This window comes from Squalius cephalus (genome assembly GCF_949319135.1).
Source record: "Squalius cephalus genome assembly, chromosome: 4".
Classification (NCBI taxonomy): domain Eukaryota; kingdom Metazoa; phylum Chordata; class Actinopteri; order Cypriniformes; family Leuciscidae; genus Squalius; species Squalius cephalus.
The window spans coordinates 45,821,826-45,846,788 of NC_137125.1; the positions used below are offsets into that span (position 1 = coordinate 45,821,826).

At 37.3% G+C, this 24,963-nt stretch overlaps 2 protein-coding genes across 3 annotated transcripts in view; one reads left to right on the forward strand and one right to left on the reverse strand.

Moving 5' to 3' along the window:
- Nucleotides 1-1,246: 1,246 nt before the first annotated feature.
- Nucleotides 1,247-14,342, reverse strand: cry1a (cryptochrome circadian regulator 1a). Its single transcript, XM_079868446.1, has 14 exons — nucleotides 13,123-14,342; nucleotides 8,308-8,416; nucleotides 7,927-8,069; nucleotides 7,177-7,361; nucleotides 6,899-6,987; nucleotides 6,041-6,181; nucleotides 5,607-5,918; nucleotides 5,378-5,529; nucleotides 3,857-4,059; nucleotides 3,445-3,552; nucleotides 2,932-3,027; nucleotides 2,742-2,807; nucleotides 2,547-2,654; nucleotides 1,247-2,026 (listed from the first exon to the last, which is right to left on the reverse strand). Exons 1-13 carry the CDS (start codon nucleotides 13,278-13,280, stop codon nucleotides 2,554-2,556), a joined length of 1,863 nt encoding a protein of 620 aa, XP_079724572.1. The 5' UTR covers nucleotides 13,281-14,342; the 3' UTR covers nucleotides 1,247-2,026; nucleotides 2,547-2,553.
- A 3,534-nt stretch (nucleotides 14,343-17,876) lies between these two features.
- The window catches only part of btbd11a (BTB (POZ) domain containing 11a), a 129,283-nt gene continuing 122,196 nt past the window's right edge, over nucleotides 17,877-24,963 (forward strand). For both annotated transcript variants that reach the window (XM_079868443.1, XM_079868444.1), the window contains exon 1: nucleotides 17,877-19,004. In XM_079868443.1, the coding sequence (XP_079724569.1) occupies nucleotides 18,137-19,004 (868 nt within the window). In that variant the 5' untranslated portion in view covers nucleotides 17,877-18,136. The remainder of the gene's footprint in view (nucleotides 19,005-24,963) is intronic.

Below are 24,963 nucleotides of genomic sequence, written 5' to 3' on the forward strand. Positions count from 1 at the left end.
TATATATTGATGTAAATAAATTAAACTTTTCATTGCTATCCTACGTAAAATAATACAAAGTGTAACTTTACTAGATGGAAATAAATGTATTAAACTAATAAAAGTATAAAATATATGGATAGTTTCCCATCATGTTTAAAGTTTACCAGCCTACAACAGCATACTCGATTTGTACTCAGATTGTATTCTAACCATGAAATGCAATAAATTGTATTCTATTCAAGGTTCCCACACTTTTTGACAAATGAATTTTCAGAGCTGGAGCTACCAATGTTAATATATTTTAAAGTTGAATGTGTATTGTATGGAAGCAGATTACATGAAAGAGAGAAACGGCGCTGCCATGTGGACATACACAGTATTTATGTCACACCTGTGACAAACAGATTTTTACCTCTTCTTTCTTTTAATGACGGAGTTTCATTTCATCTGAAACGTTCAGGTGATTCTTCTTGTCAGTTATTTATGTTTATATATTAAGGGTGACATGTCCTGTTTGGTTGACCCTTACGCAACATTCATTTCATAACTAGACGGAGGTGGAACAGTCTCGACCGATATAAGCTGTATGGTTTAAAAAACCTGCATAAGGACTGAGGTTGCTAAGGAATATTGTATACGTCACCTCTTACGCAAACGTGGAGGCGTGGCCAAGCTACTGTGTATTTTGAATCACTGCTAATGCGGCCTTTTAGCATAATACAAATATTTATCACGTTTATTTACACTCTTATTTATTTGTTTTGGGTCCTGGGATACAGTGAAAATGACGAGGTTTCTAAAAGCAAACTTTCGCGCGTTTCGCTATGTCCTTGTGGTTTAAGGTAGGCAAACAATATTGTAAAGTTTTTAAGCCCTAACGTTATATGCGTTATTTTACCTTTCAAGGCGTTTATAATGGCCTCAAAGTTATTGGACACTCACTCCATCCTAAAAATTACACGAATTTCATTTGTTTGAAAGAAAGATAGCATGAACAAACCAAAGTTGGTCAGATTTTAAGTTGTAAACCAAGAAATATTTTGCTTAAATTTAAGATTAAAAAAGTATTTGGGCCAATGATCTATGTTTTGGACAATTTGTGATTGACCTTAGTGAGCAAGTTCATAGTTAATGGTAATTAGTAAAAACTAATTTATTTGTTTATGTAATAGGTCATCAGCTATGCTGTGCAAGGGAATCAGCATTAGTCACCTGAAAAATGAGTGACAGAACAGCATCCTGTAAGTAAATGAGCGAGACAACGTACATTTACACTTTATTAAACAAGCACAATGTGAGAGGACGAGAAACACTGTGGTGAATTATATTTTCGAATAGTTTACAGCAATGGAGAGACACTCAAATAGAGAGGAGTAAACGGGGACTGAGAAGGTGGAGACAGATGTCAGTCTGAAAAGAGTAACTGAAAAAAGATCACAAACGGCTGTAGTTGAGACAAGCAAAAGGAGAGTTCAAGAAACATAGTGCAAGCAAACAGCCCGATGAGAGGCTAAGTAATGTACTGCATGGACAGTCTACAAATGCTTTAAAAGGTTCAATTTTATGTTTTCATAAAGAACAGAGTAAAATTGATCCACAATAATTCTTTATATCAAAAATATATCAATGGGTCTATGACTACATGAAATAGAGAAAGCACATACAATATTAAATATGTACATTTTGTATGTAAGTATTCATCAAATCCTTATATACACAAAAATTTAGTCCCAGAGAGTCCAAACATGAACACAACGTTGACAGAACATTGCAGCTGTGCAGATTACAGAGCCACAACATAATTCCAATGTTGTCCGGATGTCGATGACCGCTTGGGTGAAGTCCCTGTGATAATGTACAGTCAGTTTTGAAGTGCTATGTGTTAATGTGCTTAGAGAGAGAATCATGCACTCCCTTGAATCGCTCCCGTCAATGGGATTTTGGTTTCTTCCATAAAAATGCAAAACATAACAACTCGAAAAAGGTGCAAAAAAAGACATCAGGCCTCTGCAAAGTCGTGTTGACCGCTGTGCATGGACCATTTCTAAAAAAAACATAAAAATGACACATATGAGGCTTCATAAAGCATAAGAACATGACAGTAAGAAAAACAGTAGTGCTTGAAAAAAAGATGTCTTCTTTAATAATAAAAAAAACATTAATTGTGATTAATTTCATATTTTGGCATATACAAGTAATTAACTACAAAATACTTTAAAATTGTAATATATATATATATATATATATATATATATATATATATATATATATATAATATGTGTATATTTAAATATATATTTGTAAAATATATATATGTATATAATTATTGTAAGTATATATATATATATATATATATATATATATATATATATACACACACACACACACACACACACACACACACACACACACACACACACATAGATATATTTAAATGTATAAATGTAGTATTTTGATTGTATATATATATAACTACAAAATACTTATATATATATATATATATATATATATATATATATATAATATCAGTTTCATAATTAATGTTTTTGCATATATTGACAGACCTGTTGTTTAAGAGCTGCTCTGACGTTGGACTTTTGAGCCCGTGGCAGGACCAGACTCCTCGCTGTGTCGTTTTCCAGATGTCAGGATGGTGCTGTGCAGCCCTCTTCCTGAGAATGAGATTTAAAGATTATAATGCTAACTGTAACATCTGCATGACATTAGACTGGCCTCTGGTTAAATGTGGAGGTCTTTACCTGGCTGTACAGCAGGACTTAAGTCTTGCCTGTAGCACATTGTGCTACTATTGTTGCCTGCAAAACCTGCAACACAAACACTATAATGACATGTCTGGCATTTGGAAAAAGTAACAATGCTGCTGAGATTTATTGACATTGTTGATAATTGCAGATATAGATATTGACGTCATTGGTATAGTGTTTGTACCTTGCAGTGGCATGATGCTGGTTGTTTGGTGGTCTCCTTGTGAGTAAACCATCCTGCCGTGCCATTCACCTTGTGAGGTGGGTGGCATCTGATAGCCTGAATTGAATTAAAAAAAAAATCAATCAGATATAGTAGTGGTTTCTACAGTAACATGATGCTGTTTTTGCACTGAGGGTTATATAAGTTATTTATATATATATATATATATATATATATATATATATATATTGCAGTTGCAGCGACATCTCTTCTCTTCTTACTTCTTTCTTACTCCACTTACACGAGATCGCAGCAGTAGCAAACCACAACCATGCAATCAATTACTGATGGCCAAATTCAAGTCCCGCCCTTCATTTATTTCTTGTTTGAGAAGCCGTTTCACTATACATCACTATAGGGAAGAAAAGACTATCGCAACTTCTGTTTCGTGCCGACTTTAGGTATTGATTTAAGTTTTACTTAAGATGTGTCGGCATAGCTTGCATAAAAATAAAGAAGTTAGAGTGTGCAAACCTAAAGGTGCATTGATTTCCTTGGTCACATCTCCTGTTTGGAATCCCATTAAGGTTGTGGAATTCTCACCATTTCCATTAGCGTTGGATGGCACTGTTGCCAGCAGTCCTGTTGGGGAATGAAGCATCAGTCAGAGACAAAAAATGAACTCGTTTCAGATTCTGTTGTGACAATTTTCTGTTAATTCAGACATTAAATCACATTCAATTCACGCAAATCCTTTAAAAATTGAATAACCTAAATCAGCCCTCAATATCCAGAAGCTTATGAGTTCAGAAGGATTAAACACATTTTTAATGTGGATTTAAACAATTTTTAACAAGTTACACCAATAAATGAGGCAGAAACCAATATTGCGAGAGCGGGGTATGGGTTAGTGTGGCACTTTCATTTCCCTTAGTTTCTGTCTTACCCAGGCCATGGTAGCTGGACAGTTGCTGGTAGATCTGTTTCATACGCTCTATGTTGAGGCGGCTTGCCTCTGCGTGATGCACCATGGGTTTGGGGTAGTGTACACCAATTATACATTTGGCTGCTTTCTGGACGCTTTCAGGAGCATTCCAGGGGTCGTAGATATACTTGGCTGGGAAACCCCTCAACACTGGCAAATATCGCCTTCAAGAGAAAAGGGGAGTACATTATATACATATATAATGTAATCTATTACATTATAACATTACAATTTCTGGATGTTATCTGTGACCAGGCCAGCAAGTCTTTGTGATGTATCGAGAGCTATGGTATCCAGGTTAATGTCGGCATACCACCACGTAGGACGAACGACATCCAACAGGTGTAACTGTCGACGCATGAGGAAGCTGTTTGAAAGGAATGTCCAGGTACTAACCTGGACTGTATCCAAAAAAAAACATGAAACTACAGCTGCCCAACTCACTGCAGAATTAAATGGGCACCTCGACTCTTCTGTTTCCACCAAAACTGTTCGGCGGGACGGAACTCCACAGAGTCGATATTCATGGTCGGGCTGCTATAGCCAAACCTTTGGTCACTCGTGCCAAAGCCAAATGTTGGTATCATTGGTGCCAAGTTCCAACAGTGCAAATCTTGGGCTGTGGGCAATGTGAAACATGTATTGTTCTCTGATGAGTCCACCTTTACTGTCTTTCCCACATCCTTGGGAGTTACAGTGTGGAGAAGTCACAAAGAGCCTTAACACCTGGACTGTTGCGCGGCCAGAATGAAGCATGGGGTCAATCAGTGATGGTCTGGGCTGCAATATCATGGAATTTCTTACTGTGCTTGATGGGCGCATCACTGCCAAGGACTACCGGCCTATTCTGGAGGACCATGTGCACCTAATTGTTCAGAAATTGTACCCTAAAGGGGGTGCTGTGTATCAGCAGGATAATGCACCAATACACACAACAAGACTTGTGACAGAATGGTTTGATGGACATGAAAGTGAAGTCCCATGGCCTGCACATTCATCAGATCTAAAAATATTGAGCCACTTTGGTATATTGTGGAGGAGCAAGTCTGAAAACGTTTTCCTACACCAGTATCACATAGTGACCTGGCCACTGTTCAGGACTTGTATATGTCGTTCTCAAGACGAATTGATGCTGTATTTGCCGCAAAAGGAGTACTACACCATACTAATACATTTTTATTGAGGTCTAAAACCAGTTTCAGTTTCATTGTCCGACTGGAAATTCTTTGTTTTTGCATATGTTCATAATTTCTTTGTATTACACCCTTGCCCAAAATTATATCAATGCAATTTGCCATGTTTTATTATGTTATCACAAATAAAATAATTGACTCCAAGCACAACTACACAATATGCTCAAAAAAATAAATATATTATTTGAATAAAGGGTGAAGAAGTCAATTTGCCTAGGCCGGACTTTGTTCAGAGCCTAGACCGTTTTTTTAAACCGTTCTTTGTTTACACTGTAGAATTCTAACTCACCGTATGTAGTCTCCGTTGGGGTCGGGGCGACGGCCGAAGCTCACGGGACAGTAGCAGTGGAAGAACTGCTGGAAGAAGGAGCTGCAGGACAGCCACATCCAGCTTCCTGCATTCACACTCCAGTCAGCATCCAGCAGCAGCTCCTCAAAGACCTGTGAAGACAGATGCATGTGAGTGCTGTCATATTACTAAAATACCTCAAATAATCACAATAATGAGCGCTTTTTACTTTCATGCCCTCCTCCCAGCTGATCCACAGGTCTCCACGGGTGAGGAAACAGGCGACTGCATGTCGGGCCAGATGGTGGATCCAGCCCTCTTGCCTCAGCTGGGTCATGATGGCATCGATCCAGGGGAAACCTGTCCTGCCCTCAGCCCACTTGGCTAAAGCCTCTGGGTTTTTGTCCCACGGGATCTGCACACAAATGGGGTTGCCTTCCATCTTGTCGAAGCGTGGGTTGTTGGTGGCGGCCGTGTAAAAGAATTCACGCCACAGTAATTGGCCATAAAGGGACAGAGGAGGTGAGCTGTTCTTTTTGACCTGTAGGGAAAAAGTGTGATTAATATAAGTGATTATTGAGCTAGAGCTCTACATGTTCCCTGAGTTAGAACCGTTAGAAACATCATTTGAAGTACATAAGATACATATGATGAAATACTGACCTTTCTGTAGAGATCTGTGAGTTTGAAGTAGAAGAGTCGACAGGAGAGGCAGCCGAATCTTAAATATGGACTTAAGCCAGTGGGACTGGCCAGCAGTGAATTGGCATTCATTCTTGGACGCTCAAAGTTGGCCACCCAAGCCTAGAAAAAAGGTATTTGCTATGAAATAATCATTTATTGACTGCACTCAACAAGGATGGCCAGGGGCTAGTTTGTCTTACAAACATAACATTTCGTTTTCTGTGATGTTGTTAAACAAGTTATTTAAATGGCAAACATACACTACCACTCAAAAGTTTGGGGTCAGTAAGATTTTTAAATGTTTTTGAAATAAGTAATTGAATAAATAATTTTTTAAATCTCTTATGCTCACCAAGGCTGCATTTATAAAACTCAACACAGTAATATTGTGATTTAGTATATTTTAAAATCTAATTTTTCTTTTCATGATGGCCAAGCTGAATTTTCAGCATCATTACGCCAGTCTACAGTGTCAAACTTCATACATTAATGTAAATGGTGAGTTTTTTTCTTCTGTAGAATCTGCTAGAATGTTTTATGATACTGAAAGCATCAGTTAAAATAGGTCATATTATTAACAACTCAGGTGGGTTGTTGTGTGTATATATACGTGTATGTATATATGTGTACATCTATTTATATAGTTTTTGTAGTTATATTATAACTGTATTTTTCAGATGCAAATTTATTTTTTAATGAAACCACTTTATGACTTAATTACTTTGATTTAAAGTAATAAAGTATATATATTAGATTGTGCATCTATGATCTGTGTTTTTAGATGCCAATATTATTAATCCTACAGTTGTGCATGTGTGATTATGGAGTGTCTCTAACCTTCCTCTCCAGGTGCCTCTCTAGACGAGTGAGGGCCTCTGTTTCTCCTCCAGGCCACACGGCTGAGGACAGGCCCTCTGTGTCAAAGCCTGTTTCAGGAAAAGCATTAACAATTACACTTTTTACATCGAAGCCTTTAAACACAAATACAGTTTGAACTGGTATGTCTTCCTTGTGCGTTTAAGGATGTATTACATACTTCATGAGAAGTTTAGTATGCTACACATTTTAGCTTGAAGATTATTTTTATTATTATTTTTTTGAGACAGCAGACTGACCAAGCTCTTCCAAAGAAGGAACCCCGAACTTCTCATCGTGGTCATCAGAGACAGGAGTGGTGCACGCCCCCATGACTTCTGCTGTGATGGTCTCTGCCGGGATCTCCACAGACTCCATCCTGCTGATGAGGGTCTGGTAGCGCTTGTACGTGAGTGGAGACTGGCCTCCATTCAGCTCAATTATCCTGAGAGACAACAATCCACCAATGAGTAAGAAAACAAAAAAGTCATTACAGTTGACTCTTCGCCAAGCCCTGCCTTTAAAATTACCTTAACAACTGTTGCCATGCACCATATCAGAAAAGCTTTAGATTTTTTCTTATGTCAATCTCTGGTAGTTCTGTGCATTTGAGTAGTTACAAACATAATTTTACAAACGTTATCTAAAAATATGATAAAATGTAGCAGAGGCACTTGTAATGCTGACACAAGATAGCCAGAGAGGATATACTTGTGATATACTGGCTAAATCTCGAGAATATCATTAAGAACACCTACATCTGCTCCAAAGTAAATTAGGGGGCTTTTACATTACAATTTTCAACTAAAAACTGAAAACTTTTTATGCATTTTGGCCGTTCATTTACACGACTACGGTGTTTTGGGGGCTTGAAATCTCAAACTTTCGAAAATGTTTCAAAGTGCAAGTTTTTGGAGGTTGGTGGAGCTTAGCAAAGGGTCAATAACTACAAACAAAGGAATTATGGAGCAAAAGTTCTGACAAAGTTGGATGAATTTAGAAGTACGTACTTGTCCAGATCGTAGAGCGTGTGAGAGATGCGAACAATCACCTCCACGCCTGCCTCATTGGCCAGCTTCTTGATGGCTGCATCTCGCTCCTTTCCAAATGGCTCTGAGTCGTACTCGTAGGACAGACGAGTAATGTTCCACTCCTGGACACGTTACAATAACATACCATTAGGGGGGCGCAAAAGATTCACACAATGGTGATAGAGAGCCAAGTCACAAAACGTATGGAAGATTAGATGTAAAGTGTCACATTTAAAGGATAAAATGTATATTTTGCCTCAAATCTATTCCATCCAATCCAGAAATGTTTTCCTGGTGCAAGCCTATTACTTTAGAAATCTAACAATTCAGTCAGTTGAAATTGCAAATTGAAAGCTGGACCTTAAACAGCCTGGGGAAGACATCGGTGGGTTGGCCACGGATAACGAAGAGTCGTGAGTTTAGTTTGCGGAGGCTGGCATCCAAGTCTTCCAAACACTGCAGTAAAAACCTGAGCAACAAGAGACATGACATGTATTTATAGCCACATACTGACAAATAATATCATGCATTGCACATAATATAATTCTAATAATAAGGCAGGTCTACTCGCAATAACTATTGCAGTGCTATTGCACTGTGCAACTGTAAAACGTTTCAAAGAAGGCAAGGCAAGGCAAGGCAAGGCATTGAACGAGGATAGGGTAAAAAATAACTATCCACTGACAGAATAATGGCTATAATTATAGATAATTACTTGATGAAGCTACAGCACATTGCAAACCTCACCCATTTTTTTATTTTTATTTTCAATTTATGACATTAAAGTCTAATTCTGTTTTTTATAATTGATCATTTTCATTTTGTTTTTAATGATACACATTATAATTGATTAATTAATCCATTCCTGCTTTGAAAAATAGGGGCAAAACTTAGGACATACATGAGTCACACCATTGACTTAAGTACTACTTACAAAGAGCCATGCTTACAATGAAAGAAACTGCTAACTGAACACTGATATTTTAATTGAGCAGACGGCTGCCATTAAAACAGACTGCTGCCCTTATGTAGCTTGCATTGTGCATCAATTAATCATGCACTCCAATGACCCTGAATCAGGTACCTTGTAAACAGGACTTTTAACTACTGTTAAAATTATGCATCCTTGGCATTGTTAGCACCATGCTCTACTATGAGCAGTGCAGTCCTGTGTAAAATTTGCCATCAGAAAGCTGTGGATGGTTGCTGGTGCATTGATACAAGGTTGCTAATGTGTTCTGAGTGGTGTTTAATGTGTTACTATGTGGTTAATAGTGTTTTGGGTGGTTGCTTACTGGTCCAAGTAAAAAAATAGGCCACATGTGTCTCACATAAGAATTTTGTGGTTCCCTCCTTCAGTGTAAGACTACAATGTTGCACTATTTGAGGTATATTTCATCTCTCATCCCATCAACAATGTAGACGAGTTACCTGCCAAATTGTTAATGTTGCATTTGCAAACTGCACCAGAGATTTATTCATTCACTTTTTAAGCACTGGATAAGAATGTAACGATAGCAACTGTGATAGTTTATTCAGTGAAATAGTGAGTTGTCTTTGAATGATTCAGTCCATGATTGATATGAAGACTTCAATATTTCAGTCTGATTCGCCCATTGGCATATTGGCTTATTATGAACCACGCCATGCGAGCAATTTGATCGTGAATTGTACAGGACATTTTTTGGTGTAGTGCTGTTGAAAAAGTAGTGCAGGAAACCCAATGGATCTTTTAAAATAGCAAGCAGCAGCAATTTGAAGAGCACTTGGCCATGATGCAGTGTGTTGTTGACCCAGAAACCCAAATCCTGTTGTTTGCAGGTTCTCACATTAAAGATCTCAAACCTTAAATGCTGAGTAAGAGGAAAGCTCCAGCCTCCAAAGCTAACCTCTTCTCAACCCCCAGACTACCTCAAGTAATCCTGGCCAAACTGTACTCGATCTCAAATTAAATCTCTCTAAAACTATGTGGTTATCACACAGTCAGACAAAAGAATGTTATGTCATTTGCATTTCAAGGATTCCTGTCTGGGTCGTAGTGCAGATCAGAGGCGGCAGAAACTAGTTTGTGTCTTGGCATGACAGTTTTGTATCATTTTAGTGCAAAATCTATTTTGTTCTTAAAAAACATAATCCATAAGACATATGATGGTGATGTTTCTGCCTGGGCTATAAACTAACCAATAGACGCTAAAGAAGTGACCTGGTGCTCTACAGAGTGATCAGTCAAACAAACATTTATTTAATGTCACATGGATTATGGTCTGTTTGAGAATGATTCATCATGGTCTTTGATAAACTTATAAAAAAAAGAAAGAAAGATGCATTAATATAATATAATTCACCTGAGCCATGTTGATAGTCCAGTTGGTCATGGGACAGTAAGCAAAAACCTAGCAACGAACAACCTTGCAAACACATAAAGCTACCCTGGTGACGCCCTAAAATCATGGCAGCAGATTTGCATGGGTAAGCAGCCTCATTCATTTATGCACTTTTCTGCAATTATGAGTGTCGAGTTTTGAGAGCAGACCAGATAATATTCCCATACTTTCTCACTGAGGCATTCATTGGTATCGACTACTCAAATGTTAGTTGTAAAATTACACTACAAAACCAAAAAGACTTATCAGGCAGCTCTTACTGTAATGCAGCATCATATAATCAGGTTTCATCTCTGTGTGGAGGAAACGTGTTGTAGTAAGACCAGTCAGCCATTTGTGTAGAAAATTGTGTTTATACGCTAAAGTTCAAAGGTTTTTGGTCTGTAAGATTTTTTAAAGAAATCTCTTATGCTCACCATGGCTGCATTTATTTAATCAAAAATATAGTAAAAACTTAACATTGTTACTTTCACACATTTGTGTTTTTGTACAAATGTGTTTTTGTACATTTGTGTTTTTGTACATTTGTGTTTTTGTTTACACTGAGACGATAACGGTATTTTTTTCAAAAACTTTTACATTTGAAACCCATTTGAAAAAAAAAGCATAATAAGTTTTTAGTTGAAAAACAGAGACAGATAAAAACTAGAACTTAAACAGAAGAAATTAACTAAACATAATCCTGACATCTCTCAGTTTTGGTAATGTGATAATGTGTAAATCCCTGTCTAAGCCGCAGCCTCCCTCTCTTTGTCACTGACTCGCTGCCCTATGATTGACCGCAGTGTCATGTTATATGACTAGCTACAGCATTGTTGTAATGATTGCAGAGATAATATAGTGCATCAAGTTCACATGTGAAATTGAAGTATATCAAGTTTGTGGTGCACATTAGCAGTCAGTTCTATAGGTGCAGAACAACATTTTGATATTTTAATAATATGAAATTGATATATAATATATATAATATATATATATATACATATGTGTATATGTATATTTTCCCCTCAATATTTTAATAACAATTAAAAATATATCACACTTTCCAGAGCCAGTATGGGAGCAAATACACTTGCAATAAAATGACATCTAAATTATATTTTTATTAGTTTATTATTTTATATAATGTAAATTTCACCATTTATTTTCCCCAGTTCATGTAAACTAGATCCGATCAGAGCTTATTTTGATACCATGGTGAATAAAGTAGGTCACTACGTTAGCATATTGTAGTAGTCATTACAATCACTCTCTATAACACTGAAGATAATCCACTCTCTTGTATCTCCATTGAGTTGGGATCAGAAATGGGTCAGAGCAAACAATCAGATCACCTGTGCTGCCCAGCAGTTGACCTCGCCACGAGTGTGTGAACACACATTTATAGAAACCGATACACATGGACACACCACATGCCATTGTGTTTAGATGTATTGCACATGGTTAAAAAGCTTTGAAAACACAAGCACTGAAACTCATAATTTACTCATCCTCATTTTTCCCCAAACTTGTGTCTTTCTAACTTGGATCACATAAGGAGACATTTATAGAATGTCTAAAGCTGCTCAATAAATGAGTGAATAGTTACATTTCATCATTAAAGGGTATCATGTGACTTCTGAAGACTTATATGAATATACAGTGGGGTTTTTTTGTGTCTTTTTTGCAGTTTACAGTCCCAAGTTCTCACCCACTTTCATTGTAAGGAAGAGAGCAGCATGAATATTCTTCAAAACTCCTTTTGTGTTCAACGTTAAGTCAAACCATTTGGAACAACATCAGGGTAAGTAAATAATAACATAACTTTTGTTTATGGATAAACTATACATTTAAGAGTTTGAGGAGTGTAGTAAGCAAGCATGGGTGTGGTTAACTGATGCAAGAGTCTGTATGTAATATTGCATGACTCGAAACAGAACTAATGCATTTGCTTAGCTTTTGCATACATGCAAATGCAACAAATATATAGTGAAAATCTTTCATCTTTAAAAGAAAAGTTATTTTATTTGAAATTACTTGATGCCTCTTGCTCAACCATTCAGTAGGCTCAAAAAGTTACAAAACATACTAGTTTCCCTTTAGTAATTCAGATACTAAGAAGACATACTGTAATACATACTGACTGCAGTCAGTCACTCATTTGTATCTCTAACCAGTCTGTAAAACCACTAATTGATAACTGATAAACTGTCAAGATTTGTAAAAATGTCTTTGTTAAAATTGTCCATAAGTAATGCATGTTGTTATTACTATATAGTAATATAGACTGGTAATTCTATATTTTAGACTGGTAATAGTTTTTTATAGTAATAGTATTTTAGACTGGTAATTTTAGACTGGTAATAGTTTACCCCGATAGTTATAAATAATAGTATCATTATGCATATGTAAACTAATGGAGGTTCTGCAGTATTTTGATTTAAGTGCATCAGTCTCATTGAATGATGCCATTGTAATAGAAAATATTAGCAAAATAGAGTAGTGTAGAATAGATCGTAGATTATACAGATTGTAATAGAATTAGAATTAAAATGGAATGGATACAGAACAAAATTAGATTATGAGAGAATAGATGTAGAATAGACAAAATTGAAAACTTATAGTAGAATAGAATAAATATGGAAAAGATTAGACCAGAATCGATCAATCATAAAATAATGTAATAGTAATTTAGAAAGTGTGTGTTTAGCCTATGTGTGTGTGTCATCCTTTATAGCACACTACTCCAAATAATCTTGTAATGCATTCCAAGCACCTATATTTTATTATTTGGCATATTTTGATCCATTACCTCCACCTGCTGATCCCGACGTTAGATGATCCGGCGAACCAGGGGTCAAGGATGTACACACAGCGGACATTGTGCGCTCCCTGGATGGAGTCTCTGAGTGATGGATTATCGTGGAGCCGCAAGCCCTTCCTGAACCAGTGGACCGTATTTACCACCATTACTCCACTCAAGTCCCTTAAACCGTTTTTAGTATGCTGGGGTGATACGTTACAGACCTCCTTCACGTTGCTCTAATGCACTCCAAAGAAGAAACTGCTTTCAAATGCGTGAAAAACGACAAATATTGTAATAAAGTCACTATAAATGAGCGTTCAAATTATTCTGGATATCTCCGGGGGAAAAAATATAATTAGCCTTGCTCTAACAAAACACTTTCCATCATTATGTCAAGTGATTTGGAACGCGACCACAGTTGAAGCATTGGGACACGAGCTGGATAACCGCGCAACAGCCGAATACACGACTGGCTTTAGGACCAAGACGCAACGCAAAGTACGCTTCCCTGTTGTATAACTTGTTTTTCTGAATTATCCAAAATAATCAACAATACTGTACATGTTTTATATCTCGCATGTAGAGCAAGTTCAGCTTTGAGTTATATTCAATCTCAATGCGCGTGGTCTTCAGCTGAAGTCAACGGAGTCCGACGTACGAGCCCGAATCAGCGCGATTATGTAAATATCAATTTGTGCTCGAGACCATCGTAACCGCGTTACAGGCTGTCAAATAAAGCAGTATCCCGCATGAAATGACACCCCGTATTAGGTATCCTTCGTGTCTTGATTTGTTTTCCTTCAAAGTTACGTAAACTTGTAAATATTTTCCAACGGAGAAGGTTCCACACACTTTCGTCCATGCAACTCAGACTGTCGACTAAGCTCCACCTTAATGCTTGCGCACATGAAGTAGCGCGCTCTGTTTTGTCAAGCCCTAATATGACGTAGATGGTCATCAGTCACGTTTCTTTGGTGATCTCTGGGTGTGATCAGAGACAGGGGTGTGATGAACCAATACACTGACTAACCTGTTATACTTTATAAAATGCTCTTCATCGCATAATGTGAATGAACATTACTCTTTATCGTTTATGTTAATATGCATCGAATAATAATGTCAGAAATGTTATTGTTTATATCAAAACTATTAATAAATGCAGAGAATTATTATAAAACATGTCTATGCAAACTCTGCTCGGAGTTTGCATGTATATACCTTGATTCATACATTTCCACTCCATAAGGACAGTTAAGGACTTTAGAGTGCAATCCTTGAAGCTGATTGGCTGGAGCTTCAGTACCCGGATAGTCACATGAAAAGCGACATGATCAAGCTCGTGTCAGTGCGCTGTTCTTTGCTGAACAGGGTGGCGCTGTTGAGTCGTGCTGTTAAAATCACCTTTTCTGTCTTCACAAGAAGTGTTGGCAGAAATGTATTTTCTGCGCTTTGTTTGCATCAGTCTTTTGCATGCATACAGTTCTTGTACTTGGGTCTCTGCATGATGCTTTAAGCAGCATTGCATTTTGTCTACTGTTTAGTTAGTTATTGATTATGCTGTTTGAAAACTGATATTTACATATATAGCCTATATGGGTAAGTAGGAGAAAGATCCCCCCCCCCCCCCACACACACACACCTTATTGTCATTGGTTATTCGATTGTTCTAAACGATCTAAATCGTTAAAATATATATTTTTTAGATAAAATCCAAGTATTTTACTTTAATGACAAATATTATAAATATTGAATTATATCAAAAGTCAATAATATGTGCTGTAAAAGTTTAGCCGGGGGAGCTTTTTACCCCAGGTAGGGGGTCAACTTACCCCAGTAGTAGGGTAAGATGGCCTCTTTGAATAATTGTACATTTTGTTCTATAACAACTAAATTGCAAATGTTTCTATTTATTTCCTAATAACACATTGGCTGATGCATCATCATCATCCTGCACATGCTAAACATAGGCTATATCTAAATACGTATGTTACAATTTAAAAGTAAATGCACATTGTTCTTAAGGGGGGCATCTTCCCCCATTTTGATAAAAACAAAATAATAAGATTTAGCCTATACACAAATTATCCTTTATAAATTATCACACCTCTTGGTTCTTTAAAATTGTGTGTTGACTTATCGAGTTATGCTTTGTAATAGTCCCTGGTTTGTTTACGGCCCACTTTCATTGAAAAAAAACAAAAACCTTTCAGGTACTGAAAGGTCTTTGCTTTCCCAGCATACTCTGCACATTTAACACATTGTATTGTGAACTAAGGATGTGTGCACCTTTGAACAAGATAATTTGTGTAATTTCAGTTATTTTGTCTTGTGGAGCATGTTATGCAACCATTTATGCTCACTCATGTTTAAAAAAAAAAGCTAAATATCTTATACATATTTTGCAAGGACTGTGTAAGCATTATAAGCACATCTGTGTTTAGAAAGCATGATTTGTTATCCAGGGTTGATCATTAGTAAAGAAAATACCTGATATGTGTATATTCCAACCCCTCTTTCAGTTCAGACCTGCATCAGTGAAAAAGCTTTGATGTCCTTTATAGAAGAGCATTGGTCTGAGAAGCATAAAAATCAGAGTACCCCATTATGAATTATTTAATGTTACATGTCTGTGTGCACTTTTCCTGTAATTCAATATGTTATTAAATATGTGTTATGATAGAAGCATGTAATTTTTAGCTCATTTGAACAAGAATAAGTTCAATAATTCTATTTGCCTCACTGGATAATTGAATAATAATTTTCTTTTTTTAACTAGTATATCCAAATTTCTAAATGTCATATATTTAATCTATTTAAATTACCACTAACATAATGCTACCATTTTATTTAAATGGCTGTAAGCATTTTTACATCTCAGTGTGGTGCACCATCGTTTTTCTTTCTATGTAGCATTATTTATGTATGAATTTTGTCATTCCAGTGAAATGGTATCTTGAAAAATGTCTGAATGTGTGAAGTTACTTGTGCAATTTAACACCAAGCATATAACATTATCCTTGGTATTTGTATAACCAAATTAAACCTTCCAAATGAGGAATGAACCTGGAGATCTATAGACTTAATTACACATTTCTTATTCATACTTGTTCTTTTTATCCTGATATAACCATAATGGTTTCTGTGTATCCAGAGGATGGAATACTTATGTGAGGTATACATAGGAACAATATACATTGTCGCATTTGTGTTTCCAGGCAACACGCAATCATGGAAGAATATGTGAAGGAGAAATCTCAATTAAGAAGGACAACCTCTGTATCCCAGCCTGCCGCTGCTGCACACTGATTTATTCATATGCACACTGCACAGTGCATATCTAAGGTAATTAAAATATGTAGAATTGATTAACTGAAATAAAAGCACATACAAAGATTGAATGTTGTCAGTTAAATAGTGCCTTAAACTGCAGCACTAATTGACTTAGTTTATGTCTTTTAAGAAATGTTCATTTTATTGTCCATATTTAAAAGGATTTATTGAAGAGGAATAGATAAGGATCAGATACGTTTTTTTGACAGTGTTACACTGGATGTAAAAAAAGGTTTAATATAGATTTTGATAGTGAAAATATGATTAAGTTTTTTGATAATGACTAAACTTTTGTGCAGTCTTTGAATTTTTTGTTACAAGCTATATTTTTTATTCATAATGTGTAATACTAGTCATAATGTTAACAAGTGGAAATTACAGGTTCAGTTATACAATATTCCTGCCATATCCATATACCACCATATTCACAAGTCTTGCTGAATGTGACATATTGTGTATACCGTGTTTTGCATGATATTTAGTGATTCAGTAATTTTCTCATAGGTAGTGGTGTTATTTCCTGTTTTTTACACGTTTGGTGCCCTAAATCTTGTATTTTATGTGAGAATAGAGCAATAATGTGATATTAGAACAAGTGAGTGAGATTAACCAGTCAAATAATAAAGGATATTTACACAATATCACCTAAAGAGGGCGCCAGATACGCAACAATTTTCCACCAATGCGCCAAACTCCAAGGCGTTCTCTTTGTGCGTATTAATAATGAACTTGATAAGGAGACAGATTGCAAGGCTTCTCACTTCAAAACAATTAGGGTTTTTTTTGTCACGCCAGAACACTTGCATAGTTAAACGCTCAAAGCCTAAACGTGTTTAAACCCATTCTCCTATACCGTGCTTGTTTCGTTCCAGAACTTTTTGACAATTCTGGAATAATTGTCAGAGTTAAATTTTAAATGGTTTGAGACAGATGAAAGGTAGAGAAGCTGTGCAAGAGATTGCTTTGATCTGCACATTTCAGAATCATCGCGTAAACATCCTCTGGCTAAAGAGAAGGGTGTCGAGATGGTAAGAAAGAAGAGTGTTTAGAAGCGATTATGGGGTGTGTCCTTTGTGTGATCATATTAATAAATATTTATATATGTCCAAATATGCAGATAAATATATTTTTCAATAAAAATCTTATATATGTGACACCTTATTTAGCTCTAATAATTTTCTATAATAGTTTTATTGAAGACGCTACTATTTTAAGACACTATTTGTCTGATTAATTTCACGTTTTTAAAAAGAAAAGAAAGCACCCATGTAGTTTCGGAGCCTGTTGATTTGATAATGAGTAATTATCTTTCTGCATATTCCCTCCTTCCATAAAAGTGATTTATATATAAAATCCCTCCCCTATGAGTGTCTATTTGCATAGCTCCTCCCTAAATGAGTGGTTTCGCATTGAATGATGCAGTGGTTGTTGAAGGCGTTCTGAGCTCTCGAATTACGCACGCAAAGTTGGGAGCAGAGGCGCGCGGTGGAGATTTATATGTTTTTTTCTGGTGACTTACCAAAAACATTAACGAATTGTCACTGCGCTCGCTTGCAGATTGGTGTTTGCTCGTGAAATTAGGTGGCAAAACATTCCTATATACTGCTCCGAGGAGAGGGCGCGCCACGGGAACGCGCTTTGGATTTTCTTTAAAATATCAGGCATAAGCCTAACATTATGAGGTGCAGCCATGACAGGCAAGGGTAAGACAGCGGCGAGGACGCTGGAGGATTTAACGCTCGATTCCGGTTATGGTGGAGCAGCGGATTCCTTCAGGTCGTCCAGCGTGTCGCTCTGTTGCTCGGACACGCATCTTTCGTACGCGCATGGGGGCAACTGCTGGCATCTGACTGAATCCATGCACAGCAGACACAACAGTTTGGACACGGTCAATACCGTCCTGGCGGAAGACACGGAGATCCTGGAGTGCTCGGGCCAGTGCGCTAAACTGCCCGAGCTGGAGGAGGACGTGCCGTGGAGTCTTGGAGAGGTGGAAGGCGCGCTGCGCAAAGACGAGGACCTGTGCGTGGGGAACGCGTCGCGGGAGATCCTAGCCAAGCTCTCCGCGCTGGTCAGCCGCACGCTGGTGAGGATCGCCCGGGAGGCGCAGCGCCTGAGCCTGCGTTACGCCAGATGCACGAAGCACGAGATCCAGAGCGCCATCAAAATGGTCCTCTCGTGGACCATCTCCGTGAACTGCATCACTGCGGCGCTCAGCGCGCTGTCGCTTTACAACATGAGCACGGGTGATAAGTTCAGCCGGGGCAAAAATGCCCGATGCGGACTCGTCTTCTCCGTAGGGAAGTTCTTCAGGTGGATGGTGGATAGCCGGGTGGCCCTGCGCATCCACGAGCACGCGGCGATCTACCTGTGCGCCTGTATGGAGAGCCTGTTCAGAGAGCTGTTCAGCCGTGTGCAGAGGAGCGCGCTGGTGGAGAAGGAGAACGGAGTGCCAAAGTTTTCAGTGGAGTCCCTGGAACAGGCCATAAATAACGATTCGGAGCTGTGGGGTCTGTTGCAACCGTACCAGCACCTCATTTGTGGCAAGAACGCAAGCGGTAAATTTTTGTTTATTTAAATTTTTTTACACACACTTTTTTTTTTGTCTTGCTAATAGACACTTAATATTTAGAAAGTGCATTATACTCATGCCCTTCTTGTCACTGAATTGAAACGCACTTGAAATCAGTCACAAACCTAATATGAGGTCAGTCAACAGTTGTTCTGTCCATCCACCTACTTACCTCCTACCTGCCTCCTTTTGTGAAAGCACTATTGAGAGGGTGTTTCATAATAGTTGCTAGCATAATCAGATCCCTGCACCTCCTCGCTAGCATATTGTGTATGATGATCCATACTTCATAAATGTGTTCTGCTTCTCTGCAGCACTGTTGACTTATTTATTTCTCAAGATAAATAAGTTATGTGGGAGGACATGAGTGTTGGTGAGTCCCAGCAGGGTGTTTATTTTCAGACTTCTTATTCATTTAGACACTGTAACAGGTGCAAACACAACAGGAAAGGCTTCACACTGTTGTGCCGCAGTCCCTTTTTTCCTCCACCTGTTGAAACGAACTCATTTATGGCTTCTGCCATGAGGGGCTAATTTTGATGACATAATCAAGGAGTCTTATTAGTAACATTTAAGGTTGTTATCCATTTCTGAAAGTGATTATCAACTACATCAGCAACAGTTTGGGATTGGTATTTTTTATGGTTGAGGCAGATTCCAGCAAACCATAAAGATTCCTACAATGAAATTTCACACTTTGCTATTCATGATGCAGCTCCAGTTTACACTTGTTTTAGATCACCACAGGCATGCTTTCTCTGATGTGATGAATGTTGGAGAGTAGACAGAAAGATCTAAAGAATAGAGCTGAATGTCCAGCTTCACATTAACACTGTTTGCATCTCTTCTAGCCACCCTAGTGATTGGTTTGAAAACTCTTATCTTTTTCTCACCCTCATGTCATTCCAAACCCGTATACTTTTATTCCTTCTGTAAAATACAAAAGCAGAAATTTGGGAGAATGTACCAGTTGCTCTTTTCCATGCATTTGCAATGAATGGAGACTGATGTGAATATAGACTTTGAATATACTTGCATTGATAAAAAAAAAGATATATATTTTTTTCAAATAAAAAAAAATTCTTTTGAACTTCCTATTCATCAAAAAATCTTGAAGAAATGGGTCACCTTTACATCTTACAAAAGCTTAAAATCTTCAGTTTCCATTTATTGTAATTAAAGAATGTACCTGGCGCTCTCCACCCCCCCCCCCCCCCACATTCAATTTCACCTTTTATGTGCCATGCAAGATAGTCAAGTGGATTTATGACAATGTGAGGGTGAGAAAATGATTTGTTCCTTTAATAGATTTTTGATTTGTGCTTGAAGTCCATTGTTGTTTTACAAAAATTATGATGAAAAACATTTTGTTCCATGTTATTATGTTTTTGCACCTGCAGTATTCACATAAATTAAAAGATCGCCTCCTTTCCAAATGCTGAGCTTTTGGAACATTTTTCTGCAAGGCCTCTTGTATTTTTTGTAATGTCACTGTGGCCTTGTAAGGTTCAATTTTGGAGCAAATTGTTGTTGCTTTTAGGAACTTTTAGAGTACAGTGATTGCATCACTGGTTAGTGATCAGCTTTTATATCTCAACCTTACTAAGCTTGAAGACATAAGACAGCTCTTTATGCATAAGCATGTCTATGTTTGTTATGCATTACTGATTTGTTGATTGATTGATATATTGGGGTTTCTCCTGTATGATTATCTAATTTTCTCCCTTTACCTTTGTTCTTTTCATGCCCGACTCCCCGCCTGTCTCAAATACGTGAAAGCCTTTTCAACAGTCTGTAGTTACTTGAATAGCGGTTATGGTCAATTTTCCGTGGCAAACCCAGCAGGGTTGATTATCGACACGCGTAACTGACTGACCATTTTCAGAAATAATGCTCTCTTCTTGCAAGAAAGAAGGAGAACAAAGAGACCAAGTTAAAGTGAAAGATGTGGAGGGACAAACTGAAAAAATGGCAATGTCAGGAATGGGTGGAGAGAGGTGATGAAGGTGAATAAAATGATACTGAAAGAGAAATGACTTAAGATGAGACGGTGAAATGAGAAAGTTGGAAGAAAATTAGCGTGAAGACACCAATATTAGGATAAAAGAGCAAGAAGGACTGTTGATAGGGGTTTTTTGTGTCACATGAAGGAGGTAAAAAGAGCAGACTGTGAGTCCCAGATAAGCCAAGAAAATGTAATTTTGGTTCTTGATATGAAGGGTTTTGTTGCCTCCTGCGAAATATTGCATCTCTTCAATTTCGTTCGGGAGCACAAGCTGTCCCTCCACATCTTTTATTGATGTATAGCTAATGTCGCTCCTCGATTTTGGTGTAATTTGTTTTTCATGAGTTGCTGACAGCAGTCGTTTCACTTGTTACTTGTCAAGCATATATGCTACATGTCAGTCAGGAAATGTGTCCATTAAGACACCTGAAAAGTGAGAGGTAGTTGCACCGCCTAAATGTGCTTGCGAAATGTTGCTTTGGGGTGTTTTGAACTCGAAACCAAAGCAGCAGACGGTCAGCTGGCTCAACTGAGGCTTGTAAAGTCTTTGATGTATCATGTTGAATGTATGGCAGATTTAGGACAGACAGAGCTGGATGTTTTGGAGATTTAAAATGCAGTGAAGAACAGCCAGAGGCCCAACTTACTTAGCAACTTACTCCATATGTCATTTCCAAAATCTATAAATCTATCAACAACATTACTCTGTTATATATATGTACACTAGCGTTCAAAAGTGTCAGTTAATTTTTTGCAACATTTTGGAAAGTCTTTTAATCTCACCAAGGCTGCATTTATATGAGTAAAATGCAGTAAAACACTAATATTGTGGAATCATTTTACAGTTTAAAATAACTGTTTTCTATTTGAATATACTTTGAAATGTAAATTCATTCCTGTGATGGTAAACTGCAGTCTTCAGTGTCTCATGATCCTTCAGAAATCATTTTATGATATGCTGCTCATGAAACATTTCTTATTATTATCATGCTGAAACAGTTGTGCTGCTTAATATTTTATTGAAAACCGTGATACATTTTTTAGGATACTTTGATGAATAGAACATTTAAAAGAATAGCTTTTATTTGAAATTTTACTGTCACTTTTGATCAAATCAAATCTTATTCACTGAAAATAATCAAAAGGAATGATTCAGCAATATTCAGTAGAATTGAAAATCACCAAATATTTTGATGGTGCTTTTGTAAAGTGCTTTATGGTGCTTTTTGTCCAAATTATGTGTTGCATTTTAAATTACCTGGTTTCTGTTTTAATGGTTTGATTGAATGTTAATGTTAAGAGAGAAATTCAAGAGTAAATTATCACAATTTGTGCACTCAAAAAAATGCTGGGTTGTTTCTGTAAACAAATTGTTGGGTTGATTGTGCTGGGTCAAAAAGTTGGGTTGTTTGGGGTACTGTAAACACATTATTGGGTTGCTCATGCTGGGTCAAATGAGTTGTAAGGGGGTCATTCACAAATAAACCGCTGGTTGGGTTATTTTGACCCAGCAACTGGTTACTTTTTTCATTCTTTGCGGAACTTTCTGGATTCTTCACTTCTGACTCGAGGAGCACGCCACTCGGAGCAGGCAGCTGCTTTATGGTAAGTTAATATGAATGTTTACCTATATTTTTAATAAGTTGTGGTGGTAGCAACAAGCTAATTTCACTGTTCAACATACAGTCGTTGATATGGAAGTGTGAGGGGTAACGTATTTATTCTGTGAAACATTAATTAGCCACAGCTAGCCGGTTAGAATTTTTGACAAAATCAAATGCCACATTGTTAAATAAATCCTTAGTTTAAATTAAACCAGCTATATCAGCAGCCTTTTTGAAATATGCAGTTTAAATTCTAAATTCATCATGTAATTATCGTAGGCCTATTCATTGTGGACGTTGCATATTTAAAAGTGAGAAAAGCGTTTTGTATGAAATCCATACGCGCAGTTTCCCTCACAGGGCTCGTACGTAAAATCAGCGGGAAATGAGTCTCTAATGTAGGCTAGCTAGTGAGTTGTGAGTGAAAAGTCTGCTGGCGTAGTTTTAGAAATACTCGTCAGAAGAAGTGACTGAGGTAAGTTCCAGCACAGTCTGCGTGTGTCTTCTGTACTGTCTCGAACCATCGTTTCTGCAAAAAAAAAAGGTTTTCAAGAGCTTGATATAGCCTAGTTTTTTTTAGTAAATGTATGACTTGCAATCTTTATAAACAGCGACTGAGGACAGGAGAAATAAATAGACAGGCGCCAGTTTTGAGAAGAAAAGTATACCCGTTTAGTTGAACGAATGAGCGTCAATATTTAAAACTTAAAAAATGTAAACTTACATGATAGCCTACCCTACCACCATGCATGTCATCTTTCATTTTTTTGTGTGTAAGTTAACATCTAAACGAGGCGATCATCAGCGCTGCCAGTCAGGAGATTAACGAGCAGCTTTGTGGGTTTGTGAGTTTTAATGTTAAAGACACTATATCAACATTACAGTAATATTTTACTTTTAATAAAATAATGTTTTATTTTAATGCCTTAATGTTGATAATATTTGTCCAAATTCACATTTGGTCATTTGGTAATGTTTGCAATAATTTTAATTGCATATTCAATAATAAATTGATACTTCCACAAAAAAAGCTTAACTTGCATGTCAGTTTTATTACAACACTCTAAGTGATTGTTCGGGAAGCAGACACACTCTGTCAGTTTAAATCTAGACTAAAATGCATCTCTTTTACCTGGCATTCATATAGAACATTATACATTTCTATTATTCAAATCAGTTAAATGATTATTAGGCTGCATAGGTCAGCCGGAACCAGGGACACTTTCCTATAACACCTGATGTACTCATTATTTAATAAGAGGAATGGCATGTATGCTAATGTTTGTCTTTCTGTTCATTCTAAAGTTTACTGAAGTCAGCCGGATCCAGATCAGAAGGTGGACCTGCGCCTGGACCTATCCATGACGCATCCCTGAAGGGCCAGCCTCATCAGCCCTGTGAAGGCCTCATCGACACGACTGATCCTCAACAAACTCATCTCCATACCGGTGTGATGACTCCGACTTCCAACCAGATGGAACTGGATAAATATTCTGAATGTTCTTATTCAATCTGACCTCTGACCTGTAATGCTGCCTGAATCATAATCATACACTGTTCGCTCGTTGGCCAGAGGAGAACTGAGCGACTGAGACTGGGTTCTCCCAAGGTTTTTTTCTCCATTCTGTCCCTGATGGAGTTTTGGTTCCTTGCCACTGTTGCCTTGGCTTTTGGCTTGCTTAGTTGGGGACATTTAATATTCAACAATATTACTGATTTGCCTTAAGGTGGACGATGACGCAATTTTCTTCTAGAAACAAACTTTGTTGTATTATATTCACGTTACAGTATCACTGTGAAGCTGCTTTGATACAGTCTGTATTGTAAAAAGCGCTATGTAAATAAAGATGACTTGACTTGACTTGACTCATCAACAGGTGAGGACCTACATGGTTGAATATTTACAAAATGAGATGACTGGTGAATTGCTGCACATGCTGTGCCTCAGGGATGAAATGAAGGGGACATGTCAGACCTTTGACATTGATTAACATTTGTATTCGATAAAGAAAAGTATTAAAGAAATGTATAAAATAAAAAAAATAAAAAAATGAGATTGAAATCATACAGTGGCCTCTCTGGTTTATTGTATTACAGAGATAATAATTATTTTACATTCATAATATAACAAATATTTGTTTCTAATTTTAATAAGGCAATGAGACAAGAAATAACCCAGCACATGAGTAAGACTTAACCCAGCAAGAGGGTTAATTTCACCCACTGGTTGGGTCAAATGAATGACCCAGAAATATGGGTTAAATGGTAAAACCCAGCACTTGGGTCAAACCAACCCAGCGCGTGTTCTGTCCAATAGTGACCCAGCGGTGTGGTTA